The 16,183-nt window shown below is 42.2% G+C and overlaps 1 protein-coding gene across 1 annotated transcript; it reads left to right on the top strand.

Moving 5' to 3' along the window:
- Positions 1–6,560: 6,560 nt before the first annotated feature.
- Positions 6,561–14,203, top strand: dio2 (iodothyronine deiodinase 2). Its single transcript, XM_053845787.1, has 2 exons — positions 6,561–6,905; positions 10,490–14,203. Exons 1-2 carry the CDS (start codon positions 6,681–6,683, stop codon positions 11,078–11,080), a joined length of 816 nt encoding a protein of 271 aa, XP_053701762.1. The 5' UTR covers positions 6,561–6,680; the 3' UTR covers positions 11,081–14,203.
- The last annotated feature ends 1,980 nt before the right edge of the window (positions 14,204–16,183 follow it).

The raw sequence follows: 16,183 nt of genomic DNA, 5'->3' as shown, positions 1-16,183 counted from the left end.
ATACATAAAGCAAATTTGGCATTTGATATTGTAACAAGAGGACAAAATGTTTTCTGAAGTTGGACTCTCCAACAATTTCATTCAAAAAAAATCACAAATGTATAAATGCCAAATTAGTTCTTTGGTTCAATTAAAATCTGTTTTTTTCTTTTTTAGAGGAGCATTGGGTCATTGCCGTGCCTCAATAAAGAAAGCTACTGCTTCATGTTTGCCAACAGAACCACTTCGCCTGCAGCATCTTTCCAGTTTAGGGACACATTGTTACCATTTGATCCCAAATGTGCCAGAGAGTTCTTAAGAGCTTAACGCATGCCTGAGCAATCTGGTGAGTCTGTATCACGAGAGCGGCATAGAACATCATATTCCAGTGCTGCCCGGCTGAAAAGTGTTGCATGCCAGCATGTGTGGTATCAGCAGGATCTCCCATTCTCCGCCAGGCTATATCCTATTCACACAGGAGCGAGGAGGTGCTGCCAAAGGAGGAAATGATGTCATTTGAAACGGGGACTAAATGAACACACACAAAAAAACTCAGCTGCTTTTGATGTACGTTGGCACATTTGAGAAGACAAAGTCTAACACGCAGATGAAGTTCAATAGCTTCAGTTGTCCTCATTCTCCTTCTGGCCTCATAATGTCACGTATACGAGGAACAGATATGGGCTGCCGTGAATAAAAGGCCATCGTAATCTGGCAACACGTTCCAAAATGTGTGCCAAACGAAGAGCTGGCAATTTCCATGTTCTGGCATTCATACAGTAGGTTGTTTACAAAACCGGTTTTGTCAAGATCGCAGGCTGACTTGCTGTCACAACATCATCCTGCTTTTTAGGAGTGTAATTAAACGATGTTCCTGGAAGAAATAGGGTGAAGCATAATTTACAAAGTTCATTTCATTCCACTATGTATTTTTCCCATCTTTGAAATGATGTCAAACTGAGAAATATAAAATGTGTCCCAATTCCAATGCTGTTCCAGATCTGTATCCTTCAAAGTAAATGAGGAAGATTTAGTTGTTAAACCATTTGAGTGTCATCAACAACAACGGAAAAGATCTCCACTAACTATGCAGGAAAACTGGAGTGGAAGAAGTCGGTGCCTCATGTTCAACAGTGGAACAGGGGGACATTATGTATGTGGCATTATTATGTATGTGGCAGGATTGAGAACAAGAAATCTGTTGAAATCTGACAGTGTGGGCAACAGCAAGTACATTGTAAAAGAAACTGTCGCAACCAATCCCCATTTCCATATTGATAGATTGGGCGGACCATAGACTGAGGGGGTGTAACCTTTCACCATATACATAAACATTTCCTGATAGGATGAAGGTCTCAAAGGCCCCCCCTCCACAAAGAAGGCGACAAGCAAAACTTGAGTAATTACAGACCAGTAACCAGTAACTATTACCTCAATTTTTGGAAATACTAGAAAAAATGTATACATTCTCTATACATTCTTAGAAAAACTAATCTACTGTAGAATGATGGTCTTTTCAAATCAAAATCTGCACAATAACTTGTCTTATCAGAGTTTCATAGGTGAAATTTATGGCTTTCAGTGCAGACGAGCAGCTCACATGGCAACAGCGCATAACCGAAAGCAGAATGAAAATATCAAGACATTTTTAAATAATGAACAAATACAATTGCTACTTGAAAGAGCAACAGACTTCACAGACCAGAAGTAACTGACAGACAATTACAGGTAAAAAGGACCTCAAACAGACACTCTTCAGGAAAATGGGAATGAAGGGCAGAAATGATAAGAACCATTCTTCAATTTGCTCTTTTTCAATCTCTGTGAAGAAATGTTGACTGTGCTGTATGTAATTTCCAGAAACAGGGATTGGGAGAAAGTTTTGAACCCCCCATGCATTGCATTGTGTGCTAATGGCAGGACTACTATATATTTATGCGACAATTCGATGATGGATTTGTTGTTTGTTGTTGTTTTGAACACAATCTGTCTTATTTGTTGATTTGGTTACCGACAATGTGGAGAAATGACAATGAAAGAATATAGTTCTGTTAATTTTTCTTGTAAAAAAAAATGTATTTGTTTGCATCTTTATTGGGCAACCAAAACATTATTTTTCCCAAAATGTTTCATCATCGTTTTTGAGATTATGTCAAATTTCAAGGGTGTCCGGAATTTTTTTCTTTTCCACCACCATAACCTGGGAAGATGATATAAATAATTACAATGTATGAGAGGCGCTTGTAATCATCATTTATTCAAACCAAGAACTTTGCAAACTCTTGGGGCCACGACTGCTAAAAGTGTCATTGCAAACATATAATTTTCTTGGACAAAAAGAAGTGGAGCAATCACTGTCACGTCACGCACAAATAGTAGTCTCTTTTTTTTAAAAGACATCACCTAAAACCTTAGCGACTATTCCATCACCCTATATATTAACCCAGTCTTCTACAACATGTTAGTAAAAGTAAAACAAATATTTTTACAAATGGTGGCTGTAGTCACAGTGACTTAAAATAAATAATTGTAAAATGGTAAACAAAATGTAGCAACAAAACATAGCAAGAGCTGGTTCAACTCTATGTGTGAGGAACCATATGAAGCATAAACCACGTGCATGCGGTTATGTGGAGCACAGATAAACACAGAGAAAAAGAGATCTAATGAACACAAATACACAGACAGTAGACAGTAGGAAGAAATGAGGCCATCACTGAACCAGGAGGAGAACACTCAAACCGAGTCAAGGAATATATAATAAATATATAATATTGCATAATATATTGCATTGCAATTGGTGGTCCAACTCACACTCGACTGAAAAGAGTTAACAAAAAAAATGAAACAGGAAGCATGTGGCAGTCAAATTAGCGCATGGCTACATTATACGAAAGCTCAGGCACCAAGAAACAAGATAACAGAATACAGATCGTTGCCATCCCAATTACCAGCATGTGAGCGTTTAGATTCAGACACAAAGCACCAGAGTAACCCTCACCTCTAACCCGACTTGATTCCAGAGTAGTTCCAGGTGTGTGCCATTAACTGTGAAGCTCACAGGGACAGAGAGGGTGAACACAGGAAGACAGATAACAAAATGAAACCAAAATAAAAGTCAAATATCACACTAAGTTAAGAATTAATGTGGGACTCCCAACATCCAGGACCCAGTATAAAATTTATGGACCCATCAGAAACACATCAGAAATATGAATTTAATTTCACAATATATTAGTGGTAAAAAACATTTTATCCTTCCATTGTCAATGACCACACAATGCACCATATTTGCTAGTTTATTTCCCTTGAGGTAGGTTTGTGAGGTTGTCCATAATTATGTTGTCCTCAAGAATGAACCGCACTCTTAGTTTTGGTGTTTGATGGTTTAGTTTTGGTGATGCTGGGCATGCAGCACAGGTGTCCTCATATCAAATGATTCCCAGCGGAATGTCCACAGAGTCCTATTATAGTGAGAGAAACATGGGGAAAAAAAGAGGATATCTGGTTAACAGCAATTCATCTGCAATCTGTTGTGAGGTCTTTAATAATTTTCATAGTTCACAGCGTTTTATTTGCGATAATGACGTGTAAACTAGGATTGGATTGCATGCAGGTTCTCTCTTTGATTTGCCTAATTTGAACCAATGATGGGGATGGGCAGTCCTCTCAGGATGAGACACCTAGCAGCTGTTGGTTCAGTGCTCTGCAAAGAGATTTAACATGTGAAAAAGCCATTCTTGTGTATTGAAAGAAAACTGACCTCATTTGGGGAGAAAAGTGTGGAAACTTGCTCCACACAAGCAGAAAAAAAGGCAACAGCTTTCCAGCGGACGCGCCTAGACCTGTCTTGAGTTTTGAGCCAATCCACTGCAGGCCACACGTGACCTCAGGTAAAACTTGATAATTCAAGTTTGTTAAAGTCACAAAAATGAGTACATCCAAGGACAGTCTCATATGCCTTTCATACACTCATACTATTTATATAATGTGGTAAAAATAATATTCAAGAGTTGTATTTACTTGGTCTGTTTGCACATAATGGAATTTTGGGTGAACTACTAAAGTCAGCAGCCTCAATTAGGAGAAAAAAAAACAATATTGTAGAATCCTTAAACAGTACACTTGATATTTTTTCTAGTTTTAAAGAGGAATTACTCAACCAAGTTCTGTTCTTAACCATCTGCGAAAGAACCAAACTTGAAGGGGACCTTGCTTGTAGATTTGACTTTTCTGAGTCACGTTCATGTTTCAAAAATCAGAAAAACTTTGTTAATCCTGAGGGAAATTTGGTTGGCAACTTAAATGATAGACTAACAAAAATGACAAGACTCTGTAAATGACCAAAATATAAATATTAAATGCAAACTACTCTTTTTAATAGACAGTGTAGGATGCTGTTAGATCTTCCATTTGGCTGGCCATCTACACATATGCTCCTGTCAATAAATTGGAAAGTGGACGTTGACATGTTCATGTTACAAAAATACCTTTGCCTCATTTGGTAACACAACGTAGACCAGCAGTGAAAACAGTGAAGACCTTATGAGTCCAGTAGAAACTTTGCTATATGAGCATCTGGCTTGCTTCTAGCTGGGGAGTCTCATAGAAACTCATATATATAACTCATATCACATATAAACTCCACACAGAGTCTCAGAGTTTATATTGTCTCCCCAGGCTTGCATGGACTTACTCTGACTTCCTCCAAAAACATAGAGGCTTAGAGCACTCCAGTGTCTGTAGGCGTCTGTGTTTGTGAGTGTCAATCTCTGTGTGCCCTGTGATAGGCTGGTGACCTATTCATGGCGTCCTCCTTCTGTACCCCAACTGCTATAAGGAATAAGCTGTAGAAAATGGATGAATTGATAAAAATGAGACCAATCTAACAGAACAGCCAGAGAAAAAGTCTCACGTCGGGCTGCTTGTCTTTTGGCTCTTACTCCGTCATTGCAGTGGTACTTATATTCATTAAGGAGTTCTCCAGCCCTTATACAGGCTCTGTGTGGGTAAAGCGCTTCATCATGTGGGACAACCTTACCACTTTACAAATGGAAACAATTGTAAGACATGTGTGTCCTGAGTTTCCGCATTGGTTTCCTCCGAATGCCAACTGTAGTGTGCTTCAACGCATTCCACACTAACCCACTGAGGCTCTATAAAGAGGAGAAGAAACAGTAGGAAAGAGGTCCTGGAATTAAAAGCAGGCACTCTCATCCTTCTTCCCAGTAAAACTGAGTCGTCTGTTGTTGAGCCATCTGCCTTTCATGTTGACACATTAGGTTTTTCTCGTCAATCAAATCTCTCCTCTCCCACTGCATTTCTTGGCGCAGATTGGTGTTGGTGATGACTGTCAACGGAAATGAATGCATTTCTCTTCATGCCACTTATATACAGTAAACAGCATCTTCCTTTGATCATGTGCTTATTCACACAGCCCAACAGTTGCTACACAGCTCTCCTCACTCCTTCTTCCAAGAGACTGTCCAAACGCACCAGCAAAGCTGATTCAGGTCTTAAGAAGCTGTCCTTTGTTTTCCACCTCACCACTCCTCATTTGTTTAAGAAACTTCAGTTACTTGTTGATGTTGATGCTTTTGACTCCAGGCAGTCTTGTCACTGCAGGAACCCATGGGCCGCAAGGCACACCCATGCACATTCTTTTTCCACGAAGTTGACACCTGCTGAACACAGCTATTGCGACATGCTCGCTGCTCTTTAGGAGTGGAGGCACTTTGCCATCTACCGCTGGCCGCTGCGTCGGCAGTTGTGCGTTTATTGCTCCAGACGCGACGCATTACTCGCAAACCAGTGAGACGATCACATCTTCATGTGTGGTTGAACTATCCCTAGTGCTCGGTAGACTTGCAAGGCTGATCACTACATCCGTGAGTGATCACTACATGAAGATGAGGTGCCCATAAGGTGGGAGTCACAGAGGTTCAAATCCGACTGGTGCTGATCATCAGCAATGGCTATGTCCTCTGTACCAGATGTGACTTGTTGTTATTATTTCAGCACTTGTTTTGTGACGGTGAAGAGTTTTACTTTTAATGCTTACTTATCACACCGTGGTTGATGGATCCATTTCACTCCTTTAATCACAGTAACTGAACCAACAAGCAACAGCTTCTGTTGAGTGTTCAGTGTTATTGTTGCTGTGGAATTTGTGTGAACTTAGACAGACCTCTGATGTGATTGATTTAGCTACAAATTGATTTATTTTGCAATCATTAATCAATCTTTTATAGTTTTTTTTAATGCTGTATAGCCAGGATATGAACTTTACTGGACTGAGGCAAAGGTTGTGCCCGAACACATTTTAATGAAGTTGTTCATCTCTAACTGTGTCTTGCCAACTTCCCAGAAGTGTGTGAGAGGGAACAGAACCTCAGATTCTTGAGTCATGGACTGATGCTGAGAACAGTCTCTTTTCATAGATGGGCTCCCTAAAACATCCCTGGCCCTGGAGCTGGGTTCCATGAAGAGAGTTGTGTTAAAAAAAAAAAAAAAAAAAAAAAGAATCGTGTTCCGGTGGGCTTGAACCACTCTCACTAAACACACCTCCCCCATGTCATGCGTGAGGTGGAGAGCTCTCGACCGTGCGTGGAGCGACCGAGCGCTCCGGCACTGTGATGACGGACGGTCCAGAGTGAAGAGTTGCGTTCCGAGTCTGCGCCCGGTGACATCGCGGAGTGGACATGGGGGTGGCCAGCGAGGACTTGCTCGTCACACTCCAGATTCTGCCTGGATTCTTCTCCAACTGTCTCTTCCTGGCTCTGTACGACTCCGTGGTGCTGGTGAAGCGCATTGTCTCGCTTCTCAGCTGCTCCAAGTCGGCCGGTTCCGAAGACTGGCGCCGCATGCTGACCACCGCCGGACTGCGCTCCATCTGGAACAGCTTCCTTCTGGACGCACACAAGCAGGTAACGTGTTTTGCCGAAATAACCGCAACACACCGAACCTCGCGTTCTCATCCGCTGTGACTTTATTTTATGGTTAAAAATGGAGAGAGATTTGGCCGTTCTGTTGATTTTGGATGTTCTGCCGGCTGCTGTCATTGACCCGCATTTGTTGACTCAGTCTCATGATGTCCTGATTATTTCCTGATCAGCTCAGCAGCTTTAGAATTGACTCGGTTCCAACACCGTATTTTGGGCATGTGATCCTATTTCATCGAATAATCTGGCTCTAAATAAATTACTTTCAGATCAAAAAACAAAATCTCTGATCCAGATCCCCACTGACACACATCCTGGAACTCTCTGAACTTCACACTTAAACCATTGCAAATAAATATACTCTACAGTGGTTTTTAAGACAAGCAACAGTGCTATTTATGTGATTTATTTTTTTGTGATAAATTTGTGCTGTTCCATTTAGCCTTCATTGAAACATACATTCTTCAGTGGAGCTATAGATGCATCAGAAATATTAAATTGTGTAGATGTTACACCTGTGTAGAGCCCTCGCTTATACTTTTACATGAATCCCTGCACTCGTATGAGTAGGGTCTGCTCACAAACAGAGCACCAGCAAGTATTAAATGCATCTGCACTCATGTGAAGTAAGTCGTAGTGATGTCAGTGTCGCAAAGACACAAACCAGACTGTACCTGACTAGCAGAGCACTAACATCGTCCCTGCTTTTTAGACTCCTCAGATGAACCCTTCTCTCCACCACATTTTCTACACTCCGTTCCCCTGGATGGTTGATACACATTTAATGAAACACAATTTTCTAACTGTGCGCTCTCACACCACAAAGGGACAGCATAAGAAAAAACGTAGATAGAGCACTGCCTGGAGGATAACTCAATAAGCATAGTCCGCCGTAATTCGTGTTTGGGCAACTGGACCACGTGGCTCCCTCGTCCACCAGGCACGCACCAGCCTGGGCCTGGATCCAGGCGAGACTTCCTTTAGGCATGGTTTGGTGACTTCTACATCTACTTCAAAGAATGTTTGTGGACGAGTTTCTCTCATGGAGGCTCTGATGTCGCCAGAAACAGATTAAGGCATCGATGCCCTATTGACAGGGTGACCACATTGCAGTCGGTCTATTGGATCTCCCACACATCACACCATCATCGACACAAACACGTGCAAGTTGCTCAGGATAAACACACCAGACTTGTGTATCTGAAGTGTCCCGATATTGAATTAGTATTTTGCAGATAAACTAGATGTTGTAAATGCCGCTGATTTGGTAAATGGCAAGAAAATGAAACTTATCATTAAGAACCAGATCACTGAGTATGATCTCAGTGGCAATAGGAAGAGGGCACCTGGCTCCCTCTCGGCCCTCAATGGTCGGTGCCAAGTCCATTCTTTTTCTGACTGAACAGTCACAGCAAACACGGTCAGCACAGTTTGGAGTGTCACTCCAAAGTGCCGGCTTCAGGACTCTTCTAAGAGGGGAAACTGTGAACTAAACCTGACAAATATGTGATTCTGACAAACATGATTTTGGCAGAAATAATGGCTATTCTATTGACATCTAGCGTCATTCTGTTTAAAATCTTCGAACACTGTTTGGAGCAAGAGCCAATTTAAAACACACTGAGCAGGGTTTCCGCCACAGAGAAACCACGGCCACGGCTAAAGTGAGAGCCACCATGCCATCAGAAAAATGATCACTTTTTAAAGATGAAATCTCACCGAATCAAACATATTAAAACAAAGTGGAAGCATCGAAACAAATGGGTATTACATAAGCACCATGGAGGTGGAGATGAGCATGACAGTTTTCAGCCTTTTTTCACAGTAAAATCCAAAAAGAATGACTGACGTCTGTTGCTCATGGAACGCAAGTCACGCACCTGGCCAGACATATGAAGAGATGGACCACGTGAGGACAGCTGCAGATTGGACAGAGATTTACTTCTCATGATTAAAAATTAACATTTTTATTGTCACCAGTTCAGTAAATGTCAAAACCTTCCTCTTTGCTCTATTGCCTATCGCTTCTTAACTGGCTGCGTCCCATTCTGTAGGGGCAGCGAGAGGTTGCTGTGTCACAGTTTAAAAACGTTCCCTTCTGTAAGAGCTGGGGGGGGTTGTTCTGTCACTTTTACGAAAAATCTGGGCTAAAACGCTTGCATACATGAATAAATTCAGCATAAGTGGTTTAAAATGAGAAAGAAAGAGCAGTGAACGAAAACCTGGATTCCATCTGCTTCAGTGACTCTGCTGGTGGCCCTTGATCCTGTCCAGCCGAAGAACAAGACACACGATGGCCTGGAACCTTTCACGGTTATTCAGCAGAATCATCCTTTTATCATTGTGGCAGTACAGTAGATCACATGATAAAATTATATTTGGAATAAGAACCGTGATCAGTTACATTCAATGAAACGCAAAACAATCCTGATAATATTCCTAACTTTGCAACACGTTATCTCCACAGAACTTTACACACTGCTCTACACTGCGCTTCAACTGTCACAACTGATCCCACCCCTAACCCTCTCACTTTGCATATTGGCCCTGTTTTAATGGAAAACCAAACGGGGCAGAGCCAGGCCGTGGCGGGGCAGGCACCTTGGTTCTAGAACATGTAATGGAAAAGAGCCATTAACAGAGTCATTTGGAGGGTGCAAGCAGAACCCAGCAGGCTCTTCTTTATTCATTCACGCCCAAACACTTGACAGCAAATGTTTCTTTTTTTTGTAAAGAATAACTCAGTCGGAATGAAATCTCCTGGTTACACTCATGTGTCCTGAGCACAACATCATTTTTCATGGTGGTCAAAGGTTAAAAAAAAGAAATAAATGTAAAAGTCGAACAAAATAAAAAAAGAACAACTGAGCAACTGAGCCGACTTTCAGAATTTTAATGGTTTGATCTGTTTAATGCATGACTCACGCCAACACACTGAATCAGTTACCTTATTGCATAGACTATCTAAGAGTGTTTAGATAAGATTAGATTAGATTAGACTGCCGTTATTGCTCCCATAAATGACACTCCTAAACCCGGCATAATCACGTCCACCTGCATGATGCGTTACATGTATTCCGTTTGAATCCGCTTTGTTTTATGACGTTTGATCACGTGAGATTTGAAAAGAGACCATATTTCTAAAGGCGTGGCGGCACTCAGACTAAGCGTGTTTAAACATGTTACATTTGACAGCCCTCTAATTAAATGTGTTTAATGCTCTATGTAATAAAAGTTATATGAGATTTAGTTCCTTGTTCATGCTGGGAAAACACACAAAACCGACCTGTTCCTGAAAATGTTGCGGGAATGTGTTGTTAAGATCATATTATTATTTTTTTTAAATAATCAATGAGGTAAGGAACAACTGTAGAAAAAGGAAATTCCCTCCTGAAACAATCAGTCTGTGATCATTCATTGGAGACACAAGTGTTGATTTGGCGTTCTAAGACATGTTTACGCAACATATAGCTGGTGTGTTGACTGTAAACGTATGCTCTAAACAGAGTTGCTAGCTGTGATGGCACCCAGCCAGTGAAGTGTCTTCCCTTCTTTCCCTCTGTTTCCAGGTTAAGCTGGGCTGTGAGGCTCCAAACTCCAAGGTAGTGAAGGTTGTCCCCGACAGTTACAGGTGCAGCAAGATCAGCAACGGCAGTCACCTTCCCCTGGCTTCTGTGTCCCTGAATGGTGATGAGTGCCACCTTCTGGATTTTGAATCTTCGAATCGCCCTCTGGTGGTCAACTTTGGCTCGGCAACCTGACCTCCCTTTATCAGCCACCTGCCAGCTTTTCGGCGGCTTGTGGAAGACTTTAGCGATGTGGCTGATTTTCTGTTGGTGTACATTGACGAGGCCCACCCCTCTGATGGCTGGGTGGCGCCCCCTATGGGCGCTTGCTCCTTCAGCGTACGGAAGCACCAGAGCTTGGAAGAGCGTATGGGAGCGGCACGCAAGCTCATAGAGCACTTTTCCTTGCCATCGCAATGCCAGCTAGTGGCTGACAGCATGGACAACAATGCAAACGTGGCGTATGGAGTGTCCAATGAGCGTGTGTGTATAGTTCAGCAGAGCAAGATCACCTATCTAGGGGGAAAGGGGCCTTTTTTTTACAATTTGAAATATGTTCGTCAGTGGCTGGAGCAGAGCTATGGGAAACGATAGAAGTCCAACGTGTCAAGATATGTGAGTTTTGTGATTTTTGTATCGCTATGAGAGAGAAGAGGCGCTGTGTTAGCGGGCTACGAGACTGTCTTGACCCTGATAGATGGAGGAGGGAAGTTGTTCTGATCCCAAAAGTGTGTCAGCATAATTGAAAAGAGCTATTGCTGCGACACCAATTTTGAAAAGTGCACTCTGTGTGCAGTCCTCCAAATGCACAATCATAATTATGGAGGAGTGTAACAAATTATTTTTTCATGTGTTACAATATTTTTTATAGGCATGTAGCGTAAAACCCTTTTATATAATATTGATCCAGATTTTTACAAAGATGTTTTCCACCACTATTTTTCCACATCAGCGAAAGATATTTAACTATGCACTTCTGACCACTTCTGGACACTAATCAGCACAAGTCATCCAAAAATATTTTTGGCAATATTTAAACACTGGAATTATACGGATGATTCTGTGGGGGGAAAAATGTAAACAATGTAAAACATGATGTTACAGTTGATGGTGAAGATGAAATATTATTGTAAGAGTGTTTGTGTTTTAGTATTTTGGAAATTGCTGGGTTTGTTACCACAGAGTGATCCATGTATGTCATGCCATGTGTAGGTCTATTTTTGCGGGTGATGAGGTACCAGATGCCTGAGAGTAGGCCACGCCCACAGTAAACTGTTGGTCAGACACCAGGTCAGTTGGATGAGGAGATCGTTGGGATTGCTAAGAGCCATACTTTTTGATGAGCTTTTGTGAAAGAGTATTTCTGATCCACTAACTGCTTAAAAAAGGACTAAGCGCTTGAGTTAATGTAGAACCATAGCAGGTAGTTGAAAGGGGCAAAATGTCCTGTTAATAACTGAGTTACTGAGCTGAAGAGGATAGTGACCAGTCGACAATGTACCGCTCCTGACTTGCCCATAACCTGAACTGAGCCATGAAAAGTTGCGTGTGTGTTGACCTCCATGAGCTACTATATGTGAAACAGGTATTCTGCAATTTTTTTTTTTTTTGGCAGGTGAACCATAAAGAATGAAGTTTTAAGTTTTTTAAGTTAATCATAATCTGTCTCCTGACATTGGAAAAACGACTTTTCCTGGAGTATGTAAATGACTAAGAGGAAACAATCAGACTCAGCATTGAATCCTGATCAAAATCTTTTCAAATATTGTGAGGGTTACGTAAACACGTTGCATTGAACTATAAAGCAGTTAAAATGTTTTAAATACTCAGTTGGCTTTCATCATTGTTGTCCAACTGTAAAGAAAAATGTCAGAAATGCTAATCTGGTTCGTAAAAATGCTGCCATCATTTGAGCTGCAATTGCATTGTGAAATTGAATTTCAGCATGAGGATAAAAATGAAATGTAGTGGAAGATCTTGTGACCCAGAAAATAAAAAAGCTGAAATTGTAGCTTAGAAGGGCTTTAGTCAGTGAAGTACAACCTCTTGAATAGTAAAACTTAAATCCGAAAAGTCTTTTCAAGGTTGGTAAATTTCAAATTTATGAAAGTGGACGGAATATGTGTGTTTCCATTACTGTTCTGGGCTGTAAAGTTGTTTCATATGACGCATAAACAGCAATTCTGGTTTCTAACCCTTGATCGTATTATAAGATGAAGGAATTTGTGAATGTCGTTCAGGTTCTTTCATGTTCAGCTTTAGCTGGTAATGTTCGCACAGACTGTTGCAGGATTTTGAAGCTCTAATTCAACATCCCTATTCACAAGTTTGAGATCATCCGAATAGCAGGAAACCCGACAGAAGAGACCGGTTGTCAAGCTAAATTAGAGCTCAAACGGGTCCAAATCACCTTCCTCTTCCCTTCCTGGTGCATATTATATGTCTGGCCCGACACTTCCTCGTGTCATCGAATGAGAAAGATTCCCTTTGTTCGCCTTGCTTAGATTTTCCTGCTGACGTCTTCTCTACTCCCAAAAGTTGCCATTGATGGTTTGTTGTTGGTAAGGTGATGAGAGGTTGGGCATACAAAGCACCACTTTGACCCCGGAGACGTGGGTTAAAGCCTGTCCAGCCTGTGATTTGGATAAAACCACAAAAGCAGTTTGGTCAAGGTTAGAAAACGGTTCCTGATCCAAAAGGGACTTAAGGATAGTTGGATTTGAGCCATAATAGGGTCAAATAGAGAGAGAAAACCCCCATACTGGCAGGACCCTTTACAATTCATCATGGCAAGAAATGTGTTAACAACTAATCTTTTGTAACACTTCAGAGTTTTGCACACAATTTTGTTTATTCTGAATCACGGTATGGATCAGGTCCTGGACCCCAAATGGACCTGTGAATGACTGTTTCTGGTTATGTCTCCTTAAAAATATGATGAAATGCAAATGTCTTCATGTGAAGCGGACTGGGAGGACTAAGGAGTGTGCAAGGCAGAGACGGATCACCGTCTTTACGAGCTGTGGATGGCAACAGCTGGTGTCATTGTGTTTGAGCAAGTAGGAGAGACAATCGAAATGTATGCATTCATTCTTCTTTGGGACAAAATATTAATCAATAATTCAATTTCAATCATTCATCATCTGACTTACACAGGATTCTACCATCCAGGGAAGCATTCTGAACATTGGGCTTTAGAAACATTCTCAAGCCATTCAAAACATAATGTTGTTTTCAAAATCTGGATCAGCTCAACATTGGGATGCTCAATTTGTGTTTTATGATGTGCTTTTATTTAAATGTTACAGCGAGGAAGTGTGGGGGGAAACTGAGCGTGGGTCGGAAAAGGTGTGTCACCCAGATGCTCTCGTCCTGTTTTCCGTGCTGTAGGTGTGTGAATGAAGACCTGTGATGAAAGAGTCTTGACTCAGTCCCTGGTTGGAGAGTAACCCACACCTGCTTCACCGGGGGCAGAACGATGGTGTCTGTGTCGCTTCATTGAGTGTACCCATTAACTGCTGCTTAGTGGTGTGTTTTTAATATAGTGTTGAATAAAGTTTTCTGCTTGAGACTGTTTCCCTGTCCTGGTTGTCTTCATCAGAAATTTTAAAGACTCAATTTTAGATGGAAATAATATCCAAAACCATTAGTCTATTTAGGTCAATTAGAGGCAAGACAAAAGGCAGTGGGCATGTTCTGTAAGGAAATCAGGACCTTGAAGTGTAAAATCTAAGCCTCACAAACTCTCCTCTGGCTGACCCTTCCTCCATCCAGCCTGACCTTTTGTTTATACCTCCTAACAGATTAATCCTCAGACAAATAGCGCAGCAGAAAACAGAGCAGAATGTTGATCTCTTTTTCCCTGTAATAGTCACAGCAGTTGACAGCTCGGACTGACATATCTGGAGAAAAATGTCCTAATATTTATTTTGGCGTCTCTCCCTCTGCTACTAAACAAGGTTTGAGTGTCACACCTTTTGGCTCCGTCCCTTTAAAGTGTTCACAAAAACCTTGTAAGCTCTGAACAGTAGGACTTTATTCAAGTGTCCAGTGGAGCTGGAGAGTACGACAGGATGCAATGCTGGAGAGGAAGAGACGAATTAGCAACACAATTTGCAGCTCCAAGAAAAAGAAAGACGTTCTTTGAACGCGGTCCTAGGCTGTAGGAGGATTTCTATAGAATCAATGTAAACTCTTTCACTCATTTGTACTCCAGGACATCATGTTTGATACATGCTAATTGCTTGATTTCATACTTCATTAGACGCTCAGTTTTTCAGGGTCGCAGAACCTGAAGCGCCATAGGGTCGTCTTTGACTGAATCTGCACCCCACTCCCCTCCAAGCAAACAGTAAATACAAGCAGCCGCAATTCATTTCCTCTAATCTCTTCCCACTGGATTATTTATCCCTCTTATTTGCAACAGTTGCCACTTCCTATATCCAGAAAGTAAGAATCGTCTTGCGCAAATGACCCACCTTACACACCACTGATAAAAAAATAGAACTCAATCTCAAATGGTTGACACGCCCTTCTAAAACAGATGACGGCTCGAGGTTCTTTGAGGATTGTTGGAAATTCAAGTGTCCTACAATAGGATTCATTTACATAAAGGGCAGAAACAAATTTACAGATGATTTTTTTTTTGGTTACTAGTAGGCCGATACTGTTATCGGGTATCGGCCTGATACCGGGCTTGAGTAGTCGTACTCATTGGATGGCAACTGACAACATGAAACCGATACCACTCTATGGCAGGATGCAATTTTTTAATGTCAATTTCATAAAATTAGTTTTTGGACTACTGTGAAACTTGTGTCCGTCAGTCATGTACAACAAAAACATACTGAGGAATGTTGTTCAAATAACGAAATATATGGGAAAAAAACAAAACTGAAAGTAACTTTATGTATAATAGTGTAAGTATCGTTATCTGCATCTTCTTCTTCCGCTTATTCGGGGTCGGGTCGCGGAGCCAGCATTCGAAGCAGGGAATCCCAAACTTCCCGGTCCGCACAAACCTCCTCCAGCTCCTCCCGGGGGATCCCGAGGCGTTCCCAGGCCAGACCGGAGACATAATCTCTCCAGCGAGTCCTGGGTCTTCCCCGGGGTCTTCTCCCGGTAGGACATGCCCGGAATACCTCCCCAGGGAGGCGTCCAGGGGGCATCCGGATCAGATGCCCGAGCCACCTCAACTGGTTCCTCTCGATGTGGAGGAGCAGCGGCTCCACCCCGAGCTCCTCCCGGATGACCGAACTCCTCACCCTATCTCTAAGGGTGCGCCCAGCCACCCTGCGGAGGAAACTCATCTCAGCCGCTTGTATCCGCGATCTCATCCTTTCGGTCATGACCCAAAGCTCGTGACCATAGGTGAGGGTGGGAACGTAGATCGATCGGTAAATCGAGAGCTTCGTCTTGTGACTCTTCACCACGACGGTCCGATACAGCGACCGCATCACTGCTGCCGCTGCACCAACCCGTCTATCAATCTCACGCTCTCCTTTTCTCTCACTTGAGAACAAGACCCCGAGATACTTAAACTCCACCACTTGGGGCAAGAACTCTCCACAGACCTGGAGAGAGCAAACCACCTTATTCCGGTTGAGAACCATGGCCTCAGACTTGGACGTGCTGAGCCTCATCCCGGCCGCTTTACACTTGGCCGCAAACCCCCCCAGCGCATGCTGATGGTTCTGG

The sequence above is a fragment of the Synchiropus splendidus genome, chromosome 16 (assembly GCF_027744825.2).
Source record: "Synchiropus splendidus isolate RoL2022-P1 chromosome 16, RoL_Sspl_1.0, whole genome shotgun sequence".
Classification (NCBI taxonomy): Eukaryota; Metazoa; Chordata; class Actinopteri; order Syngnathiformes; family Callionymidae; genus Synchiropus; species Synchiropus splendidus.
The sequence above is the reverse complement of the archived record's forward strand: the minus strand, read 5'-3'. Positions and strand labels throughout refer to the sequence as shown.